This window comes from Xyrauchen texanus, chromosome 45 (genome assembly GCF_025860055.1).
Source record: "Xyrauchen texanus isolate HMW12.3.18 chromosome 45, RBS_HiC_50CHRs, whole genome shotgun sequence".
Classification (NCBI taxonomy): domain Eukaryota; kingdom Metazoa; phylum Chordata; class Actinopteri; order Cypriniformes; family Catostomidae; genus Xyrauchen; species Xyrauchen texanus.
Window position 1 is genome coordinate 11,244,288 of NC_068320.1, and position 23,346 is coordinate 11,267,633.

Genomic DNA, 23,346 nt, shown 5'->3' on the forward strand with positions numbered 1-23,346 from the left:
AGTGTTGGTCCGGACATTTCCGATCTTCTGAAATTTCAGAGACATGCCATATCCATGATAACAGTAAAACATCGCTCACTGTAGTAAATCCCTTAACGGTTTCCATTTCCTAAGAGAAGTGTATAAGGGATTATATGCAACACTCTCAAGCCATCATGCTTTAAGTGTTATACTTAAGGGAAAACTTAAGGTGTTTTATGCAACCAGGCACAGAAACATATTTTCCAAATGGTTTGAATGAGGTTGCCTCATCCAAAGTCTCTTTGACATCAGGCTGATAAAGAGACTCACAAAAGGCTGGAAGCCTGGAGGCGGTACAGTTGTAACAGGGAAATGTGGGTCTGCTTGCCTGCACAGAGACGCAGCGTGTAATTTAAAACCAGGCACAAACTTGGGGGCTGCACTGAACCTCACACACATGCACACACACATACGCTCATGCACATACAACGGCACACTGCATTCAGACATCCAGCAGAGCACAAAGCTCAAGAAAGGATATAAAGAGCAGCAAACAGGACATACTCCGATTGAATGAGATTTTGGATGCCTTTCCCTGTGTACAGGTACTTGAGGTCTTTTGCATGTATGTATGAATGTCTTAGGCTTATGAATGGGAAAATCTATCTTGCAATGCCAGTACAGTTGGACATACAGTAAACTTTGCACTCTTGACTGCAGATGGACTAAAGTTTCATAACAGAGGTATTACACTCTTCCTGCAATCTCAATTTGGGCATTAACTTGAGTTAGTTTGAGTGAAAAGCTTGTTTAGCAATTGTGCCTGCACTTAAGGTGTGCACACATCTGGAAAATGTGCAACTCCACTTGCTGGCTCAAAAGACTGCCTGGTCATTTTTCTGAAATGTATATGTTTGCAATCTGTTTTTAATCTATTAAAACCATATAAAAACATATGCAATCTATATATCTATCTATATATCTATCTATCATATATATATATATATATATATATATATATATATATATATATATATATATATATATATATATACACACACATACACACAGACAGACACACAAACACACACACACAAGCTGGACAGGACACAGTTTTGATTTTAATGGTTAATCTGATTTTAATGTTTCCTCTGATGGTTGATTAAATGTAAAATGTCTAAAAGTGATTAAGGTTTTTCTGTAAGTAAACAGTTTCATAATGCCATGATTACATTTTTTTTGTGTTTTTCTTGAAAAAGACTTATATTTTAAGTCTTTTTCAAGTCTTTTTCTCCCCATACAGGAAGTTCAAATGGTTTTAATTAAGAACTGCTGGTCATGCTTGTTCTCTCTCTCTCATCTCATCCCTCACACACACACACACACACACACACACACACACACACACACACACACACACACACACACACACACACACAGTGGACTGTGCTAATGGCTGCTGGGATATATACCGGGGGGGTGGGGGGGATCTTGTACATTCTTGTCAAGATCTCTATCTTAGAGAAGGAGGGTTTTCCAAACATTGACCCTAAAATAATCAGATGTGTTTTTTGGGCACACTGGATCACCTGGAGTTTAGGTGGCATGAAAATAATAGAAGAAAATAAACACTTCCCTTCTCATGTTGTATAGTGAATATTGCCTGCATTCTGCTACATTTCCCATTGAAGTTTTCCTACCCTTGGTTCTCCTTTTTTGTATTTATAGTTAACCAAGGCCATAGTGGCAGCCAGGATCTCACACAAGGGCTGTGTTGTTCTGGTTCATTCACCTGGAACCCTGACTGGCTATTTTTAAAGAATAAAATTGAAATAATGCAGACTAATGGTTACAAAAGATGCATAAATCGCTAAAAAACCTCAGAGCTCATGGTAGGTCTGTTTTTCAGAGCTTAATAAGCTAACATTAAAAATCAATTAGCCTATGGAGAAAAGGAATGGGATTCTTACTTCCGGAACCAGAATGTTACGCTCTATTGTGCCAAGAACAGTAAACTGAAATGAGGCAAAAAAAACGCAAGAAGCCACATAAAACTATAACAGGATTCAGACATTTTCACATGAAGTGTTCACATGATGTCATAATCATGGCATTTTATCACTGGAAATTAATGGAACATATCATGTAAATCTACAATTTAACTTCATTCTTGATCTGTGAAAATAGCTACAAACCAACGTAATATGGACTGGAAGTGTGTCAAAATTGCAAGCAATGCCAAGACTTGTTAGTAGTTTTATAGTGCCTTGGAAGCAGGGAGCCACCAAATCCATATATTTTAATTACTCATTCTCACTGCTGAACTGATATCTATTGGAGAGGAGGACCACGAAGTTCGTTACATAACAAATTTTTCATTTTTCAGAGTGTTGAGCAGATGTTCTGCAGACTCACTACAAACGGAGTGAGGACTTTTTAGGAATTGACCCTATATGTATGTCTTACATATAGTGGTCTCTGCACACTAAACTGGGATGGGAGAAAGTATTAAAACAATGATTGTGAAAAGTTACATGCATCACCTTTAAATTTGAAAACTCTTGTCTGGTCCATCAATTGATAAAAGGACACAGTCTGAGATAGAACTGTGGCCCAATGCCTAATAGCACACATAGCGCAGTGACTCAATGCGCTGCAGGCCAAGGCTATGGGGGGTAAATAAAACACTAACGCACGAGCAAACTAAGAGTTTGCCATGTTTAAAATGAAGAGGAATGATCTGTAATTGTTAGTCAATATTAAAAAATGTAATATTTCTTCCCACAAGGAATATATTGACATATCAGGGTGTGAGCTAATGCCAAGAGATTATGCCTAAAAATATGCTGAAATTTAATTTTGTTTTTATGTATCACTAGGGAAAGGAGTCATCCAAATACGTTACATAATTTTTAATTAGAGTTAGAAAATGTTTCTGCACTGTTCCTGGATATGTGGTAATGACGGTTCAAGAACATTTTACTGTAAGGAAAAACTGATGATGGATCAATGAATTATCGAAAATTAATGCATACCTCAATTATTCTGTTTATAACACCACTATGTGTCGACGTGGCAAAGTGAGATGAAATTATAATGCTGTCAAAACAACTGGAACTATACAGTTACAGAAAACTAATCAAAACTTCCAAATGTCTACCAACACTAATTAAAATCAAGAAATCAGAAACGTCTTGTTTCTTTTGTTGTTGAAAAAGAATGTAATGTGATAAATGTCCTTATACTTGAAACCATAAATAAAACAATGCAAGATATAAGATAAAGCAACCCAGGTTACATTAAATACAGGTTTTGTTTTTACTCTGTTGGGCCACCACTAAAATCTGGGTGTAACTTAGTTCAATGGAAAGGAGGAGGCGAGAACTGGCTTGTCAATATAAATAATATTTTAATGAAAAACAAAAGACAAAACACACACATGACGAACATGTCCCCACCTAAACGATCTCTCTCTCGTTGCACCTCCGTCTGCCATCGGCCTTTATCCCTCTCGGAGGCTTAATTAGCCTGATAAGGGATCGGGTGTGTATAATCACAACCCTGCCACATTCCTCCCTTGTTCTCTCAGGCTGGGAAGCCCCCGGCCTGAAGTACACCCCCCCCCCCTTTTCCTGGGGGAGGGCGTGCTTTAAGCCCAGTCTGCCGGCAGGTCATCCCCACCTTCCTGGACGAGGGAGGGGACAAGGGGAGGGAAACAGAAATAATTAAAATGGGGGGGTACTTCCTGTAACAATGTAGTACCCCCCAAAAAAAACAGTACAATTTTAACGAGAGGGAAAAGGCCAATGCAGAGCAGCAGTAAGAGAGAGATGAAAAAAAAAAACCTACTCACCGGTTCTCTGATACACCGTCGCATGGTCCTCGATCACTTCTCCACCCTCTCAGGCGGACGACAGCCGCTTCTCCTCGGGCGGACCGGAGTCAGACTCACGACCCCTGGCGGTCAGAACGCCCCTCCACGTTCTCGGCAACTCGTGGGGACACTTCTCCGCCCCTGGCAGTGGCCCTACCGCTCCAGGCGGTCGGGGAGACACTTCCCTCCTCCCCTCATGGACGGTGGTCTTCCTTCGACCCCTCCGCATTTCTGGGGGATGGCAGGGCTCTCCTCCACCCCTGGCAGCGGCTCCATCGCTCCAGGCGGTCGGGGAGTCCAGTCCCCACTCGCCTCGCGGACGGTGGCCGTTCACCGCGTCCGGGCGGTCGGTCTACTCCCTCGCCTGGTAGATGGCAGCGGCGCTCCCCTTGGTGGATGGCAGTGTCGAGGACTCCGTGATGGGCATCCCTCCTCCTTCTCGGGCTTCGGTACCAGTGTAAAGTAGTTCAATGAAAGGAGGAGGCGAGAACCCGCTTGTCAACATAAACAATATTTTAATGAAAAACCTAAAACAAACATACACATGACGGACACGTTGATCTCGCTTTCGTTTACCGGATCATCAAGAACTTCACGGAGAGAAAGGCTTCAGGACGTCCCAGAGTGTCCAGCAAGCGCCAGAACCATCTCCGAGTATATACAGAATAGTGTCACCACCAGTGCAGAGCTTGCTCAATATTGCCAGCGGGTTGGTGTGAGTGCATCTGCACACACAGTGAGGCAAAGACTTTTGGACAATGGCCTGGTGTCAAGAAGGGCAGCAAAGAAGACATATCTCTCCAAGAAAAACATCAAGGACAGACTGAAATTCTGCAGGAAGTACAAGGATTGGACAGCATAAGACTGGTGCAAAGTTATCTTTGGGGCTGATGAAGCCCCCTTCTTACTGTTTGGGACATCTGGAAAATCGATAATCCGGAGAAGAAAAGGTGAACGCTACTATGAGTCCTGTGTCGTGCCAACAGTGAAGCATCCTGAGACCATCCATGTGTGGGGTTGCTTTTCATCCAAGGGAGTGGGCTCTCTCACGATTCTGCCCAAAAACACAGCCATGAATAAAGAATGGTATCACAACGTCCTGCAAGAGCAACTTCTCCCAATAATCCAGGAGCAATTTGGTGATGATCCATGCATTTTCCAACATGATGGAGCACCATGTCACAAGGCAAGAGTGATAATGAAGTGGCTCGGAGATCATTATATTGAAATTTTGGATCCGTGGCCAGGCAACTCCCCGGATCTTAACCCTTGTGTGCTGTTCGGGATGTTTTCAGCCACTGGGGAGTGTTGTTGAGTCGTAATTTGGCCATAACTTTCTCCGTGTTTCAGCAAATGGAATGATTTTTGGTGACAAATCTTATTTTCACACATATTTTAGGAAAATGCTTTGAAAATTTTCAAAAACTCAACAGTACACTGTGGGCAAATTCACTACCCTTTCGTTATGTTCGTGGCTGAAAACAGCCACTACTTTAAACTGCTGTAAAAATGTATCAGATAAATATTTTTTTCAATTTTTTTTCCATAAATCTATTAATCAACCTCAGTCCTGTTCAAAACTACTAAATGTTTAAAAAACAATCAGGATTTTAACTCTTTAATTGCCAAATTCATAAATGATGTCACTGATTTGGGGAAAAAAACACACAAAATGACTTATTTTCAATATAAAATGTGATTGTGGACTGGATTTTTTTAACCTTTTATCACAGTCTTGGACATGTCAAAGATTAGAAACAACATTGGTTTCGATGCATTGTTAGTTTTTGTGCAGCATCAGATTTTTACTTTTTCTCCCTCATTTACTGTTCGTGGCTGTTTTTGCCCCATTGACTTCCATTATAACCACATTTTTTGATTGCAAAGCCATGACACCATATAATCATGCATTTTTGATTGTTGGTGGTTTTCCCTGTTGGGAAGAGGTAAAATTTGTAATTTTTACTGTTGATAACCACGTGGCACCATTAACCCTTTAGATAGGCCTGTGCAAAAAAAAGCTTAGTTTCTGGCTTGTACATGGAGTTATATGGAGTATAATAGCATATTAAAGTGTGTGTGGGTGTGTGTTGGTGTGTGTGTGTGTGTGTGTGTGTGTGTGTGTGTGTGTGTGTGTGTGTGTGTGTGTGTGTGTGTGTGTGTGTGTGTGTGTAGAGAGAGAGAGAGAGAGAGAACTCACCTTGTTGCGTCTGAGAAAATCAAAACATGCACCTCAGCTCTCACAACTACATGAAGTAAACAAAAACAAAGTGCCTTTTGATGGTGAGAAATGCAGAGTAATCAAAGCAAGTGGATTTAAACACTTGCATGCAAGCCTGCTGGTCATTTGATGGTGAGTAGTGCAGCAAGCAACATGAGAAAGGGAAAAATCTACTCAGAATCTGCATCAGATTTATGAACAATTTCTAGGAAATCTAGGAAAAGCCTTCTCCGAAACCGCTTTGCCTGGTTCCAGGAGGGATCCACAGCTGTGAAGATGACATATGCATTATATGCCGAGACGTCCATCATATTAAAAAATAACGTCTGTGGCCACCGATTGTTCCTCCTTCTGCAGCTGTAGGTGCCGACAACCTACAAAAATAAAAGAACAAGAAAAGAATAAGAACAGATTTCATAATAAGTATTTTTGAAGCTGCACATGACAATGAGAATAATCATGCAAACATTGTCAAAACACAAACAGTATCTCCTAAATTTATCTCTAACAAGCACATGAATTCAAGTAAAAATTAACAGGAATAGGATGCATGTAGTAACAAATGTGTAATGGCACATACACTGTCTAGATTGTCGACACCTCCCTTGCAGCGGTTGTAATCTGCGATTATCTCTGGCTTCTTTTTTGGTCCCTCTGTCACCACTGCTTGGCTGACAATGAGGTCAATCATCTCCTCTGTGAAAAACAGATTAAACACAGAATCCATGTTCTGGACCCTTGCGATGGCATAGCGCGTCGGCCCTGGAGTCACGCCTCTGGCAGGCTGAAGAAAGGGAGTTGTCTCCATGTTGGTGGAAAACCACACTTCGCCGTTTCTTCCAATCCACCCAGATCCAGGATCCTCCGAATCCTCCTCGCCTTCAGTGGAAGCTAGAGAGGATGATGAGGGTGCCACATCCAAATCAGGATCTGACTCTGCTGAGTCTGTGGTGTCAGAGGGAGAAGACAATACATCCTGCAGCTCGCTGGAGGGGTCAGGCTGCATTATCATCTCTAAAACTTCACTACAAGTCAAGCCCTTTCTCATGTTGCTTGCTGCTCTTCTCACCATCAAATGACCAGCAGGCTTGCATGCAAGTGTTTAAATCCACTTGCTTTGTTTTTGATTACTCTGCATTTCTCACCATCAAAAGGCACTTTGTTTTTGTTTACTCCATGTAGTTGTGAGAGCTGAGGTGCATGTTTTGATTTTCTCAGACGCAACAAGGTGAGCTCTCTCTCTCTCTCTCTCTCTCTCTCTCTCTCTCTCTCTCTCTCTCTCTCTCTCTACACACACACACACACACACACACACACTTTAATATGCTATTATACTCCATATAACTCCATGTAAAAGCCAGAAACTAAGCTTTTTTTTGCACAGGCCTATCTAAAGGGTTAATGGTGCCACGTGGTTATCAACAGTAAAAATTACAAATTTTACCTCTTCCCAACAGGGAAAACCACAAACAATCAAAAATGCATGATTATATGGTGTCATGGCTTTGCAATCAAAAAATGTGGTTATAATGGAAGTCAATGGGGCAAAAACAGCCACAAACAGTAAATGAGAGAGAAAAAGTAAAAATCTGATGCTGCACAAAAACTAACAATGCATCGAAACCAGTGTTGTTTCTAATCTTTGACATGTCCAAGACTGTGATAAAAGGTAAAAAAAATCCAGTCCACAATCACATTTTATATTGAAAATAAGTCATTTTGTGTGTTTTTTTCCCCAAATCAGTGACATCATTTATGAATTTGGCAATTAAAGAGTTAAAATCCTGATTTTTTTTTTTTAAACATTTAGTAGTTTTGAACAGGACTGAGGTTGATTAATAGATTTATGCAAACAAAATTGAAAAAAATATTTATCTGATACATTTTTACAGCAGTTTAAAAGTAATGGCTGTTTTCAGCCACGAACATAACGAAAGGGTAGTGAATTTGAACAATGCACAAGGGTTCCCATTGAGAACCTGTGGTCAATCCTCAAAAGGCGAGTAGACAAGAAGCAGCCCACAAATTGTGATCAACTCCGAGCACTAATAAGGCAAGAATGGATCACCATCAGTCAGGATTTGGCCCAGAAGCTGATATCCAGCATGCCAGAGCGAACTGCAGAGGTTATGAAGAACAAGGGCCAACACTGTAATTATTGACTCTTTGAATAAATTGAGTGTTTTTGCTAATAAAAGCCTTTAAAACTTATGAAATGCTTATCATTGTTTTCCAGTATACCATAGAAACATGTGAAAAAATTATCTATAAATACTGAAGCAGCAAACTTTGCAAAACACTAAATTTATGTCACTGCCAATACTTTTGGCCACGGCTGTATCGCCTTATAAGTTATGCACTACAGTAAGTGTTTTGATGTCACAAGATAGCATTGTGGGAGGAACAAGTGTATATGAATTGATAATCTGCCTTTTTACTTGTGATTTGTGTGAAACAGAATAAAAGTAATTGTTGTTGTAGCGCCTCTAGTGTTCATTTCAGAAAGTGCCGCAATATGTATAGTATAATGAGACGTAAAGATAATTTAGTAGGTATAGTTAAGTATTTGGGTGACAATGTTTTTTTGTATCCCCTTTTCTCCCAATTTGGAATGCACAATTCCAACTACTTAGTAGGTCCTCGTGCTGGTGCGACTCCAAGGGTGACACTTTGTTTTAAAAATTAGTGGAGACATCAAGAAGTGGTGAAACTCATAAATATTAATTAGGCTATGTACAGATAATGTCAAATAATCTTTCTCTGTTTTGATAAACAGTCGGTCTTGATGACCCATTTAAGAGTTCCAAAAGAAATTTCACATATTAATTTTGTAACTTGGGATATTGTTAGTCAGTGGACAAATACATGGATCACTAAATTTTAGCCAGAATGACTGATTGGTCTCATGGGAAAGTTTTCACCTCCAGTATAATACGTTTTGGGTATTAATCCGCCCTAATAAAACTTTCTGATTTACTAAACAGAGAGCGCATCTGTATGGTTGTATATTATGAGCACGAGTCTGGATGCACGAGAGAACATCACTGCACACTGTCACTCGTCGATACTGATAACAGCCGCAAAGAGCACTCATCATTATATTAAAAAAATGTACGTTTCGGTGCTGGATTGCCACATATTATGACATACACAAATGAAATGGAAACTCCTACTCAATATCTGGAGTTGTTTCTTATGCATTAGACACCTGACAAAAGCTATTTCAAAAAGTGGTTGGGACATATCTCACCTGTAAATTACACCTCTGGTACGTGATTCTATGAGACCAGGTTTTAAAGTCTGTTTGTATTAACTAAAAAGACAGCACTGTGTTACCAGGTTTTTCTTATCATGAATTAACAGGTAGACAAAAGGGTATTTATACATTTGTGTAGGTCCTCTCTCTCTCTTTGTTTAGACTGCAGCTCTTGGTCGTGCAGATATTTACAGTTCGTTTGTCTTTTCTCAGGGACTGCAGCTGTACCTCTCACTCTGACTGAAGCTTATCAAGGTTAAACTGAGACTCGGCTCTGTTGACTGATCCTGCTGCTTCTTTTAGCCATGCGGCTGCTCTGCGGTCTGCTGGTGCTGCTGTTCTTGGGAATCTGGGCAGCCGAGGCACGAAAGGGTGAAAAGGGGAATGGACGTCGAAAGCGGGGTCGAGATCGGAAAAATTCTGTTAAGCGGCAGGCTGCAGATTGCAAAGTATTTACAGCTAACCAAGAGAAATTCTTGGACTGTCAAGAATGTCAACTGACAGCCGTATTGTTGGGTTGGCCAGAGGATATTGATCATCTTCTGTTGGCAAAGAACAGGATCAAGGTGCTGCGGGACAATACCTTCAGTCAATTCCGCAAACTGAGGAGTCTGGATCTGCAGCAGAATGAAATATTGCGCATTGAGGAAGGAGCATTCAACGGCTTGAGAAAACTCACCACTTTACTGTTGCAGCACAACCGTCTGCAGGTGGTGAGCGAAAGCATGCTGATTCCTATGCCTCAACTCAAGTACCTGCGCCTCCACGACAACCCCTGGAGGTGCGACTGCCAGCTAGACAGTCTAGTAAGGTTCATACAGGTACCCAGTAACCGCAACATTGGCAATTTTGCCAGGTGCGCAGAGCCTCTATCATTCTCTGGGAGGCAGCTTAAGAATATGGATGCAGAGCTGCTATGCACCCCTCAGCAGCAGAACGTATCACAGCAACCTGACCATCAGCCACTACCAGCTCCACAAAGGAAATCTGACGCAACCACTCTGTGCCACTCCTATATGCACCCTGTACCCGCCTGGACTGCAGGAATAAAGGTGAGAATGATTTTGCCCACCATTGTAAGGTTTCTCATGTATAGAGGAGCCTTTGAGGAGCAGTGCTAAGCCCAGCTAAATAATTAAGAAACAGTGTCACTGCTCAAATCCACTTTTAGTTGTACTTTACATTCAAGTAACCTCGGAGAAAAAATACAAAGTTTTGGAAGTGAAATCACAGAACTTAGGAAACTTTAGGAAAATCTTGTGGTTCACCCATTTCACAATTTCTTTCGAACATTAAATGGCAAACTTAATGCTGCAGTGTGTAATTTCTGGCCACTAGGAGCACCAACAGAATAGCAATCTGTCTGTTTGAGCTGCTTGAAATGACAAATTTGGCTTAAACAATGGCATAAACTTAGGGTGAGACTTTTGCACACAAAGAAAGACAGAGGAGTGTTTCAAATGTCTTTATTTTGCATTACTGTCTTTATTTGTAATTACACACTGCGACTTTAAATGTAGGTATAAAAAAGCAACAACCCAATTCAAGATCGCAATAGTAGAAAGGCATAAACAAGGTCTGGTGTTAAATGTTTGGCTACTAGAAGTGTTGTTTTGCAGGAAAATTCAATTTGTAAGGCAAGTTATCTGTCAACAAAGATCTCTGTCCTGCTTATCCTTTCAGCTAATCAAAGGATTAATGATTAAAAGCCTGTGTAAACTTTGTTGCATCTTTGTCACATCTGTATGTCACTAAGATTTTGCAGCTATAGTGCATTGTGTTTCTATTAAATATTTGTTGTATGAAATATGTATTTGGAAAGAGTTGTGAGGGAGGCTGAACAAGTGATTTAACAAATAGTTGAATAAAACTGTCAACCACAAAAATGAACAGAGCTTGCTTAAAATGTCTTGTGGTTTATTTTAAGGTAATTTACGATGTTGAAAAATGTCTTTAGTGTCATCGTGAGCTCTATAGTGTTTTTTCGGCAATAGCAGTTAGAGCAAAGTATCATTTATTCCACAGTAAACACTCAAACAATGAGTAATACTTTCCTCAAATACTTTGAAACTACCTTTTAATTCTGTTAGAGCAGATCTGCAAACCTCATTGTTTAAGAAACAATCCCCCCTGCAGAACTGTGTGACCGTATCAAATTAAGGGAACCTACAAAACATTTGACAACTTCATAATGGATGGACAGATTGTGTGTGTGTGTGATCTGCATTTAACTAAGAAGGAGGTCTTAATCATCTTAAGACAGTTCAAATGGAATTGTGGTCTTTGACACCAGAAAGTTCAAGCATCTCAAGATATAGCACACTGCATGTTGAATGTTTTCCATTATAGTTGACAATGATAATGTGAGGCTTTTTCTTTTCTTCACAAATCCTCCATTTAAGAGGTTTCAATGTATTGTACATTAGAGTTGTACTTTTTGTAAAGTGGGGTTCACTAGCAAAATGTGTTCTGATATCCTAAATAAGAAGCAAGAAATTGCCAGGCCAAAGACAACATTGTTTGGGTTAGACGATACAAGGAGGACATGTGTAATACAATACAGTCCATGTGAAATAAAGTTAGATGGGTTTTATGGTCAGTGGGATTTGGGCTTTTTCTCCCATAATCAGAAATAGTAAGTCAGCAGTATAGAAATGAGTGAGGTATCCTGAATCACTCCCTCCCAAAAACACCAACTCACACTCTTGTACCATTATGTCATCTGTCCTGGAACCTAAGGGATAGCTGGTGATTTCCTTTGTCAGCAGTAAACCTGAAAATATTGTATTGGAATCTATTGGCAAGTGCAGCAGACTACAAACCAAGTGTTAGTGATCTCAACTTCTGGGAAGGCTTTTCCTTGAGAAGGTTGCAAGAATAACTGTGCATCCATTTGTGTGGATACAATCCAAAAGTATCAACATGCTGTTCCAGGGATGCTGTAAAATATTGTAAACACTTCTTGAGTAGCAGCTGTGGTTAAGATTTGGGTTTATATACATTAGGTGGCATAACAACTCAAAGAACTCTTTCTCACATCTGTATGTCTTGGTGTGATGAGTTTTAAACAGGTCCAGTTCTGTTGGGTCAAAGGAGGAATTGCAACTCTATCTGTTTTGCGTGTTGCACAACTCTCGCACATGTTGAGTCCCATGATAGCATTTCCTGATATCACAGAGACAGTGATGTCTCACAGAGTCTCGAATGTTAGAACCATACATGAGCCATGTGTAAGGTTTTCATAACTCTCTCAGTGGTGATATAAATAAATATGGTCAGGCATGCTTTGCTGAAGCCCTCGAAAGGGTTTGAGACTTTGAGTGTTAAAGGCCAAAATCCTCCCAAACAAATAGCAAGCTTCTTTGTACTGTCAACATGCTTTGCATATACAGTAGTTTAAGCTCCATATACAGATACAATTTATTTATATATTTTTTCAAATATAAATGCCATTATCAGTAAGCGTTTGTGAAAACTAGTTTAACAGACCACCAACGCTAAACCAACCGTAAAGATCTTTCAACAATTTCAGTGGCAGATGTTTCCATGTATGGTTACCCTGCTGTAAATAATTTGGAAATGCAGACAGTCTTTCATAGTGCCTGCAAGCATATGGATGATTCTGAACTACGCAATATTCCCTTGAGAGTCACTAAACCACAAAAGGAAACATTACAATATGTAACACAACAGTTTCTTGTAACTGTATCTATTGTCAGTCATCTTGGAAATTGTGCTGATAATGAATGAATCATTTCCAATCTGCCTATATAATTATAGTAATTTGACACTCTCTCTTTTGCAGAACTTAAAGCTGTGCCAGTGGATATCACAGTTGATATTGTGAGATTGGATCTATCCAGAAACAACATCAAGCAGCTGAGACCTAAGGAGTTTGTAACCGTTATAGACTTAAAAATCCTGAACCTGAGCAGCAACAGTCTGGAACGCATTGACACAGGTGAGCCAGCAGTCCCACAGCAAAGTCATCAAGACATCAACTTATTTCATTGTTACGTGATGAAAGAGCAATGATGATGTATTGGCTGCAGTATAAGTATTTGGTTTCGCAAGGCATGAAAAGGAAGGCGTTTCAATATAGCATAAGCCAGAAATGAGAGCTTTGCAGCATCTTGCAGAACACACAGCTATGAGGGGCAGCAATGACAGGTCACCTAGAAATCATTATCTTAGAAGTTTGTAAGGTATGAAGAGGACCTTTTAACTGCTTATAACTATAAAAGAGTTCCTTCACTGCTGACATCAGGAAATGAGCCATGTTAAATAAATCACTTATGAAAGAATCAGTTCAGCGTTTATTGACAGGCTGAAGGGAGCCTTACACAAACCCACAACCATTTGTCAAAGGAATGGGTGGATGAAAGAACATAAGTGGTTTATAGAATTTATGGGAAGTAGAGAAAACAATATGTGAGACAATTCAAAAAGTCTGCCATAACCATACATATACGCTGAATCTTTTAAGCACTTTTTGTATGGAGAAAAAGATACACTTGAGCACCTTCATTTTCATGCGTTTGCCAATTAGACCAAACAAAGCAGGGGGTACATTGAGTATTGCTTTTAAACATTTGCAGGTTATTTCTTGCTGGGTATGACACATTTAAGCAGCTTTGGTAATCCTGTAAGTTTTTTGTTATTCCATGGAACACAATATGAGCTACTGATGAATGAGAAAGTAGACGGAGACCAGACGCTGCCAAGCTCAAAAAAGGACAAAACAGTATCATGAAAGTTGTCTGATGACTTGTGCACTATATTGCTTCCAGTCCATATGGCTTTGTGAGAGGAACACAGCAGATAAGGTCTCTAAAAAACTAGTAAGACCCATAATATTTTCAAAGGAATGTTTCAGGTTTAATACAACTGAAGCCAAAGTATACTTTGGTTGTCCGCATTGCTGATCACTTAGCGCACAGCATGCATATTTCGTCCTCAGCACAGTCTATGCGGACTGTCCCCACGCCTCCCAAATTTTCTCGACATGTGCACCGTCCACACACCTCTAGTCTTCTTAGCATGCGCCAACCATTGACAGTACTAAAAGCGTGCGTTCCATTCCGAAGTGCTAATCGCTATGCCCTAATTCCTTCAAAGGGTTTACCCTCCAGAGTGAGAGCTTCGGAGGGTTGAAGGTGTAGGGCTCAAAAATATTGCCCATTCGGAATGCACTTCAATATCATCTATCCAAGCCAAAGGAGCCGCTTCAGACAAGGCTGGTACTAATGAACATCAGTTGCACCTAATCAGAAATATTAACACATGATTTTGCCTCACTATTAACTACTTTCAGAATGCAAACTGAAAATAAATGCTTTATATCTGTAAGAGTTTATGAAGAAATGTAAGCGTCATGTTTAAATATTTGTGTTTTATATATTTAAAAATGAACTAGTAAACTAATTTACTCTACGTATGTTTAATTATTAAATTAATAAAATATAATTGTGTATACCACATGTTTATATTGCAAGAACCAGTTTGTTTGCAGCTGCAGCTGTTTGTTTTACATTACACTTGGCAAACCAGCAGATTTATCAAGTATGGTCCGGTTCTGGTCTTCTTGGCAGCAGTTTCCATTAGTTGAACCCACACAGAAACGTTCGTTTTGAAGGGCTCTTCGAAGCAGCTATTTATGACCACTTCGGTTTGGTTTGGATTGGCCCTTCAACATGGCGCAATGATTGTTTTACTTTTTAAGTGCCTTTTAGAGGCTGATTTATCCTGTTTGGAATGCAGGAAAAGAGTATAACAAAGCAGTCATAGTGTGCATGTGTCGAAGTTCGTATTTGCTCACGGTCAAAAGCGTATACTTTGAAATGCAATGCGGTCAACCGGGTATGGTCCGATCCAAAACACAGAAAAACAAAGCATACCCGGGCCTTTATGCTCCATCATCTGCGGAATGTTGTTGATTACCAAGAATATACTTTGTCACACTTTGAAAAACAGTCAAAAAAATTGCGCTGATGGAAATCTACACACAATGGACGTCCAAGCAGCAATATGGGGTAAGGTGCCCCATTGTAAGAGCATTAACTGTCAACAAATGTTTTGTGTTTTTGAAACTGTAGGACAAGTCAGAATTGTTTTCTCTTTGAATAAACACCATTCTACAAATGCTGTTGATAGAGCTTAAAAGGTATATTCCGGGTTCAGTATAAGTTAAGCTCAATCGACAGCATTTGTGGCATAATGTTGATTACCACAATAAATGTATTTCAACTCGTCCCTCATTTTCTTTAAAACAAAAAAACCAAAAATCTGGTATATAGTTAGGCACTTACAATGTAAATAAATCCATAAACTTTAAAATACTCACCATTTCAAAAGTATAGCTACAAGACATTAACAATATGTGTGTAAAAATTATTTTAGTGTGATAAAACCTCTTACTAACTTTTTCTGTATAAACTTAAATCCAATTTTACAACTTTGTTGCCATGATGCCATAAACAGTAAAACTTTAAAGATTAAATAATACACAATTTTAACAGAAGAATTTATGTATGTCCTTTTATAAAATTATAAGCTTCACATTTCTGCCTTTAAACCCTCCAAAAATTGGCCCCATTTACTTCCATAATAATTGTCTCTCTGTAACCTCGATTTTTGCTCCTTCTTTAGTAAGAGTGACGAGTTAAAATCATTTTCAGTGGAAATCAACATAATGACACAAATGCTGTCGAGTAAACATAACTTTTACTGAACACGGAATGTACCTTTCAGTTCCATTTAACCAGGAACATTCCATACTGTTATTCTACAGACTTGTATTTATTGTTTTTACAAAATCCCTAAACAAAAAATCTAAATTATCAAGAGTAACTCCTCCCACAGCTTTTAAACTACATTCACCAAACTTGGCACAGACCTTCAGACTGTTCTGACTTAGTGTGCAGTCTTTTCTAACTGATCGTACTTGCAGTTTTCCCAGATAAGGCAATCAATATTCCCCTAAAATCCCATAGGGGGTATTTACATTTGGTCATGGAGTTTTACTGATTGGATTGCTATCCGATCATGAAAAGACCAAGTGTAAATCTCCGAAGGTGGTTTGAGACACATTCCAGACAAAACTCGTTTCAAGTGTCAATGCATCTGGCTGTTCTAGCCACATATGTAAACTTTACTCCCCACAAACAGTGCTACTTCAGTATAGGGAAAATGCGAAACATAACAGCTGTAATCAAGTATTTTTACAGGGCTTGTATCATGCAGTAAATAATATAAAACTGATACAGAGTAAGAAACAGATGCACGTTGTAGGAGTGAATACACATTTTTCTTCATTTATTTGATGCAATAAGTGCAGCTGACGTGCATGGACATATCTTAACTATGTCAAGCCCAGAGCGGAAAAATACACAGCATGCACACACAGATACCTGCGTGTGAGGCAAAATTACTAGGAATAAAAAAAAAAATTTTAAATAACATTTTAAATTTGCTGCCTGGCATTAGCATAATCACGAAGTAAGCGCAGGGACTGAATATCGGATTTATATCCATTTGGCAGAGGCACAGTGATGCGGCCAAGTGTAAATGGAATGTACAAATTAAATCGAATAGCAATCTGATCAGTATGAAGTGACCAAGTGTTATGAATAGAGACAGAGGCAAACGGGAGGTGTGGATCCAAACGCGGAACTTTATTGCAACAACTAAAACTAAAAATAACACAAAACACGGGAACAAAAGAAAACATCCACGATGGGAAAACAGAGACTAAACCTAACTAAAAATAACACAAAACACAGGAACAAAGGAAACATCCACAAAGGGAAAACAGAGACTAAACCTTGACTAAACCTTGACAGAACATGGAGACATCTACGAAGGGCACAGGAACCTCGAACGAGTAAGTGATAATAGGGAACAGGGCAGGGAACAAGGAACTAACACATACAACGATCGACAAGGAGTGGAAAACACACAGGGTTTATATACACAGACACAGGAGGATCACAAACTACAAACAGGTGCACACAATGACACAATAATGGCAGTGATGAGACCTGGGAATTGTGGGAAGTGTAGTTTTTTCACAAGGACAGTGAGACTCGGGACGGACAACAGGGAAAACGTGACATGGAATATGAACGGTGAAATGGAAAACACGGGGTAGACAACAAGGAATGGTAACACCAAGTGTAAATACCCCCCATAGACTTTTTGATGGAAAGTTTAAATGGACCAACGGAATACTCGTTAATTTAAAATCCAATATCTCCTTATGAATACTTATAGATGGCACATATGTAAGCAACTAACTAATGTATTCCCCTGACTGCATTTTTTAAATTAGGTCTACCCCAAAAATGGCTCCTCAAAAAGCCTTTTTCTCTCACAACAGAGAAAAAAAAAGACATGACCACTTAAGTCTTCCTAAACTGCCTCAAAAAATGCACTTAATTGGCGTCAGTCAGGTTCTAATGAACCGACAAGCATGCTGTGTCATCTAATTGTTTCCATTGAGAGGGATGATAACACTGATTCAGCCACACTACAAGTTCAGGAACAGGAGGTTTCCTTCTTTTTACTTCATTAGTCACAGTTCAGAGATTAGATAGAGAACACAGCTAGATAAACAGGCGGCATTTCACTAAACATCTAAGAGGCTATTATCCCGAATATGCAATCCACTGAGGCAAGTCAATTTCTTAAGTCCCAGGTATATTTCATTTAGCATGTTCTGTTCTGTCTCACGCACAGTTGTGTGGGCACACCTTTAAAAGTATACCTTACGCGGATGAGCGTGAAAGGTTGCGTTTGACAAATGCGCAAAACAATAGCTTTGTTATATGCTACTAGACGTTAGAGGGCAGCACCGAGTCATGTCATTTACAGGACATCCACTCTAATGGCGGATCCTCAGTTTTTCTTCTTCTTTATCCTTCAGAGGAAGCAAGAACAACAACAACAAAATGATAGAGAAGGATAAGTTCTTTGGAATAGTTAGCAAGATGGCGTACTAGATGACAGCATAGTTAACAACTAGCAAAGTCCCAAAGTTTATTTTCGTGTTTTTATACTTTTCCCAATTAGTTTTTTAACGCAATACATTTCTTATCATCTAAAAATGGCAGGGAGAGCAAAACAAATCTGAAGATAAGATAGTGAGTAGTAACAGAAACAAGCACTATTACGCCGAAGTGATTGAGGTAGCTGTTGCTGCAAACAAGCGTCATTTGGAGGAAACTGGTGCTGAGAATCTACCTGTTAAAAAAAAGTGCACATCGTGAAGAAACTACGTCCTGAGCAGGAGGAAGTGATTTCTAATGCGGATATCCTTGAGGCTATTCACTCTCTCGGAAGGAGGTTTGACCAGCAGGAATTAAAGTTGGAGGAGTTGTCAAAGAAAATGGAAGAGAACTGTAGTGTCACCTCCGAGGTTAAGGGAGAAGGCATCTGAAATGGATCAGGATCTTTCTGTTCTCAAACAGGAAAATAAAGAGCTGAAGGCTAGGGTAGGAGAACTGGATCGCTACAAAAGGCGTTGGAACTTACACATCAAAGGCTCGCCAGAGAAACAGAACGAGAACATCAGAGCAGAGGTGATTTCGCTGCTTTCAAAAGATTGCTCCTGGAGCGCCCTGGGAAATGGAAGAGGCAGTTGACACGTATCATCAAATTGGCAGAAAGGAAGGAAATCGCATGCGGCAGATCATCATTTATTTTTTAAAGAGAATCTATAGAGATCTAGTTTGGGTGTTGTCAAAGGGATCAACCGTGTGCAAGGAGCCAGGCATTAGTTTCGCGGAAATGTAAACAAAGAGGACAGAGACGCTCGAGAAGCGCTTTGGCCTCGCATTAAACAAGCACATGCTGAAGGAAACGTGGCGTTCTTTCATGGTCCATTTGCTTTCATCGAGGGGAAGCAGATTTTTGGCTGATGATGGAACTTGGAAAAATAGGAATTGTGTTGATCTTTGAAGGATTTTTTTTTTAACTATTGCAGTTTTGTTCTTCTGATCTCGACTTCTTTTGTTTATTATGCATATTTTTTGTTTGTGCTGCCATTTAGTTTTGACGGAATGTATTAAGATTTATGTTTACTGTGGCTTCTATGTATTTTCATTCAAGCAATATAAAAACATTTTATAAAAAAAAGGATAAGTTCTTCGACTTCTGCTTGACAGTACAACCCAACTTTACGTATTGCCACCTAGTAGACTTGCACGTGTGCGTTTGTCCACGCACAGTCCGCGCAAACAGAAAAATCTGGCTGCACACGGATACTGTGTGCTGACGTCCGCAAACAATCCTAATGCCAAAAATTACGTCACTCAGACTGTGTGCGGACCGCCTCGGACATGCGAAATATACTTTGGACTTTAAAGTGTAGTCTCTATTTTTTATTTTTTTTTTATGTTGTATGGCATGTTTATGAAAAAAAGATTATTAAAATGTTGAAAAGAAATCAGATTTGAAGGCTCATCTATCTCTGTCTTATTCTGTCCAGCTGCCTTTGCAGGCCTGTTGCATTTGGGAGAGCTGGACCTTTCCAACAACAGTCTTCAATATTTCCAATATGGTGTTTTGGAAGATCTATACTTCCTGAAGAAACTGTCTCTGGGGGACAACCCCTGGATCTGTGATTACAACATTCACTACTTGATCTACTGGTTAAAGCACCACCGTGGAGTGTCCTACACAGGTCTGGTGTGCAGTGAACCAGAGGAGTTTCGGGGATGGCAAGTGGAGAATTATGTGAAGACCTACAACGCAGACTGTCCTACCGACATGACGCATAACCAGTTACCTGGCACTGACACTGCGGGCACCACAGCTCAGGAACTCACTGCTGAGCTAGAAGCAGAGCTGGTTTCAGATTTGGGGCCAAGACCTTACAGAGTACCAAAGAAATTTGAGATCATCCGTCTATCTTAAGGCGGAAAATGTGATACTGTAATGCTGTTGGGAATGCTGTCCTATTTTATCATGAACAAATCGTTTTCCCGGCATAATTCTTACTGTATCAGAAATGAAACATTAATATACTGTTTTTGCAGATTCTTTGAATCCAATCAGAATTCAAGCAGTTGATGTTTACGTTTTTCATTCTGAATTGTTTTAGGAGTAATTTTGTAAATTGAATTATGATAAATAAAAGTAGAGTTGATTTTTTTTATTCATTGATTGTTCATGAAGGTAAGTGTGAGTTTAGTTTGAGCGGGAAGATTTTTACCGATGTCCATCGCAATAGTAAAATGGTCTGCACTTATATAGCACCTTTTTAACCTTAACGGTATTCAAAGAGCTTTACACTGTGACTCATTCACACACACACATTCATACACACATGCAAGATGCTAGCCTGCCATTGGCAGCAACTTGGGGTTCATGTCTTGCCCAAGGACACTTCGGCATGTGGAGTTGTGTGGGCCAGGATTTGAACCACCAACCCTGCAATTAGTGGCCAACCCGCTCTACCAACTGAGCCACAGCCGCCCACTAAGATATTTTTAAAACATTTATATTTTCACACAAACACGTGTTTACACGAGTTTTATATGAACACAAACTTAAGCTACATGGCTACAGAGCAGGTTTTTTTACATATTGTACCAGTATGCATGATGCTGAGAAAATCAGAAAAAATTTGTTTGCATAAGTGTTCATAAGGTGTTTCTCACACTTTAATGATAAGTTTATTGTGTGACGACTCTTTCCACCTGAACAAATCCTACTAGTTACAATTATATTATAGGATTTCACATATAGGTGGCATGGGTTGCACTTCATTAAATTATATTAGGCTTTTAAATTTAAATAAATGTAACTTCTTTTACATTTTATATTAATATACAGATTTTAAAGCTTTTAAAATTAATAAGCCTGTATGTTCATATTGTGAATTTAAATAGTTTCATTACACATTTTATTCATAAATTTTTTTCCAGAAGACTTGGCAGCAACTGTTTCTTCTTGTTGTGTAAACATGTAAAGGTATTATATTGTCATTAGGATCTCTTGATCTTCATATCAATCTCGGAGTTGACAGAGAGGGTTTATAGTGAGCGTCTTGAGATTACATAATCCGATGTAAACCGGTTTGGCTCTGTCTGGTTTTGTCAACCTGAAACTTACTCTGAAACTCTACATATGATCAACCAGCTTCATGAATAAGGCCTCTGACGTTTCATCCATTAACTAAAGCCAAAAAATGCAAGTGCGCAACAAGGGCGAGACCACATGAGGGCCAGACTGGCACTGGTCCATCCAGATACACGGAGATCCCCCCAGTCAAAACTGCCGGAACTAACCCTAACCATTTGCAATTAAAAAGAAACTTAATTTTGTCACATGCAATATAGCTCACATGCAAGATAATCATAATTTTCCTGTTAAAAATATTTTTTTTATTTCAAATAAGAAAGTCGCTCATGAATTGAGTCACTGTGTGTGTGGTCTGCCTAGCGCTATACAGTCATGCCTGTAATCGGATCCACTCAGCACCAAGATAATTTATTCAAGTTTTGTCTAACGTAATTTATTTTTTAACATGGGAGGGTGGTATATGTTTCTGTTGATGACATGATATTTCTGTGGTTTGGCATGTGATGGTACTTAACATCCAACATACAAAAAACAGCCACATAATAGGGTAACCGCATCCTGTTTTTCCTGAACCTGTCCTCTTTTTCGGACTTCTGGCCGAGGGTCTGGCCAGGATTTCTAAATTGCCTTAAATGTCTTGGATTTGGTTTACTTTTCATTTTGACATGCTCTTTAGTGTCTATATCCAATCTATGTGTGCATGTTTGCCATTAAAAGCAGTTTAAGCCTAAAGCACATCCCATTAAAAGCCATTTAAACCTAGCGCTTCTGTTTCATATAACATCTTTACGCTGCCTCTCTCTTTGCGCACATGCTGTGTGTGAGGAGCAAGAGAGCTTTCTATCTCTCAACATTTCTCTTAATTTATGTACGTTACTGAGCACTGTTTTTGCACCATTTTCTTTGCATGAAATTCCTTTCTAAGATGCCACTGTTCGATAAGAACCTAAACTGAAATGAGGCACGCTCATGGTCAAGTACAGTGATCGTGAGAAAAATTATACAAAACAGGCTGCTTTCCATACAAAGTATTAATATAACAATTATTTCATTATCAATAGCAAAATAATGTAACATTACTTTTAAAAGTAACATTCTCAAAGTCTACAGGACAGCTTGTTAAATAGAACATATGGTTATTATTTTACATTTTTGCGACATTGAGGTAGCTCCAAGAAGCCCAGAACATCAGCCAAAGGAGAGAGTATCAGCTTAATTTAAGATTCCATCTTCTGGGAAGTAGCCAACATCTGTGCACAGCATGACTGAAAAGTGTCTAATAATTATGTTTATTGCATCTTATCTGTTATATTAATTTATTGTATTTTTTTCTATGGCCATTAAAATGTTTTATCACATCATGACCTGTTAAGGTAAATTACTATTAATAAACTTAACTGTTCAAAACATATAATAATTATTATTATACCAATAATTATGCAAATATGGTATTAAATAAATGAACGAATGTAAATGAATGGAATGTTGACCCATAATGGCTGAGGAAACGGGTACACTTCATTATATTCACAATTAAATTAGGCATTGAATAGAGGTCCACCCTGTTTCACCAAGGTCAACCTACTTGGAGATTTCCAGCCTTGCCACTATAGCTGCAGGCCGGTGATCTCAAATGGGGGTGGAATATCCAAAAGAGGGTGGGTTTTCTCCAGAACAGGGAACATTTACATTTTGCATTTACATTTATTAATATAGCAGATGCTTTTATCCAAAGCAACTTACTTTCTTTTTGTAGAGAAAGAAGACAGATGATACAAGAAGATGTTTCTTGAAGGTGGCTAGAGTATCAGCTGTTCAGGTGGGGTTTGTAAGGTCATTCCCCAGCAAGGAAATTAAGTGAAGGTCTGGGAAAGTGATTTTGTGCCTCTGTAAGATGGTACCTTGAGGTGCCGCTCAACCGCTGATCTTAAACTTCTGGAGAACACATAG

At 39.2% G+C, this 23,346-nt stretch overlaps 1 protein-coding gene across 1 annotated transcript; it reads left to right on the forward strand.

The window, feature by feature from the left end:
* The first annotated feature begins 392 nt into the window (after positions 1 to 392).
* lrrc17 (leucine rich repeat containing 17) lies at positions 393 to 22,762 on the forward strand. Its single transcript, XM_052118700.1, is given in 5 exon segments — positions 393 to 566; positions 9,526 to 10,341; positions 10,344 to 10,364; positions 13,118 to 13,273; positions 19,799 to 22,762. Coding segments are annotated over 4 exon segments (1,329 nt in total). The 5' UTR covers positions 393 to 566; positions 9,526 to 9,617; the 3' UTR covers positions 20,227 to 22,762.
* The last annotated feature ends 584 nt before the right edge of the window (positions 22,763 to 23,346 follow it).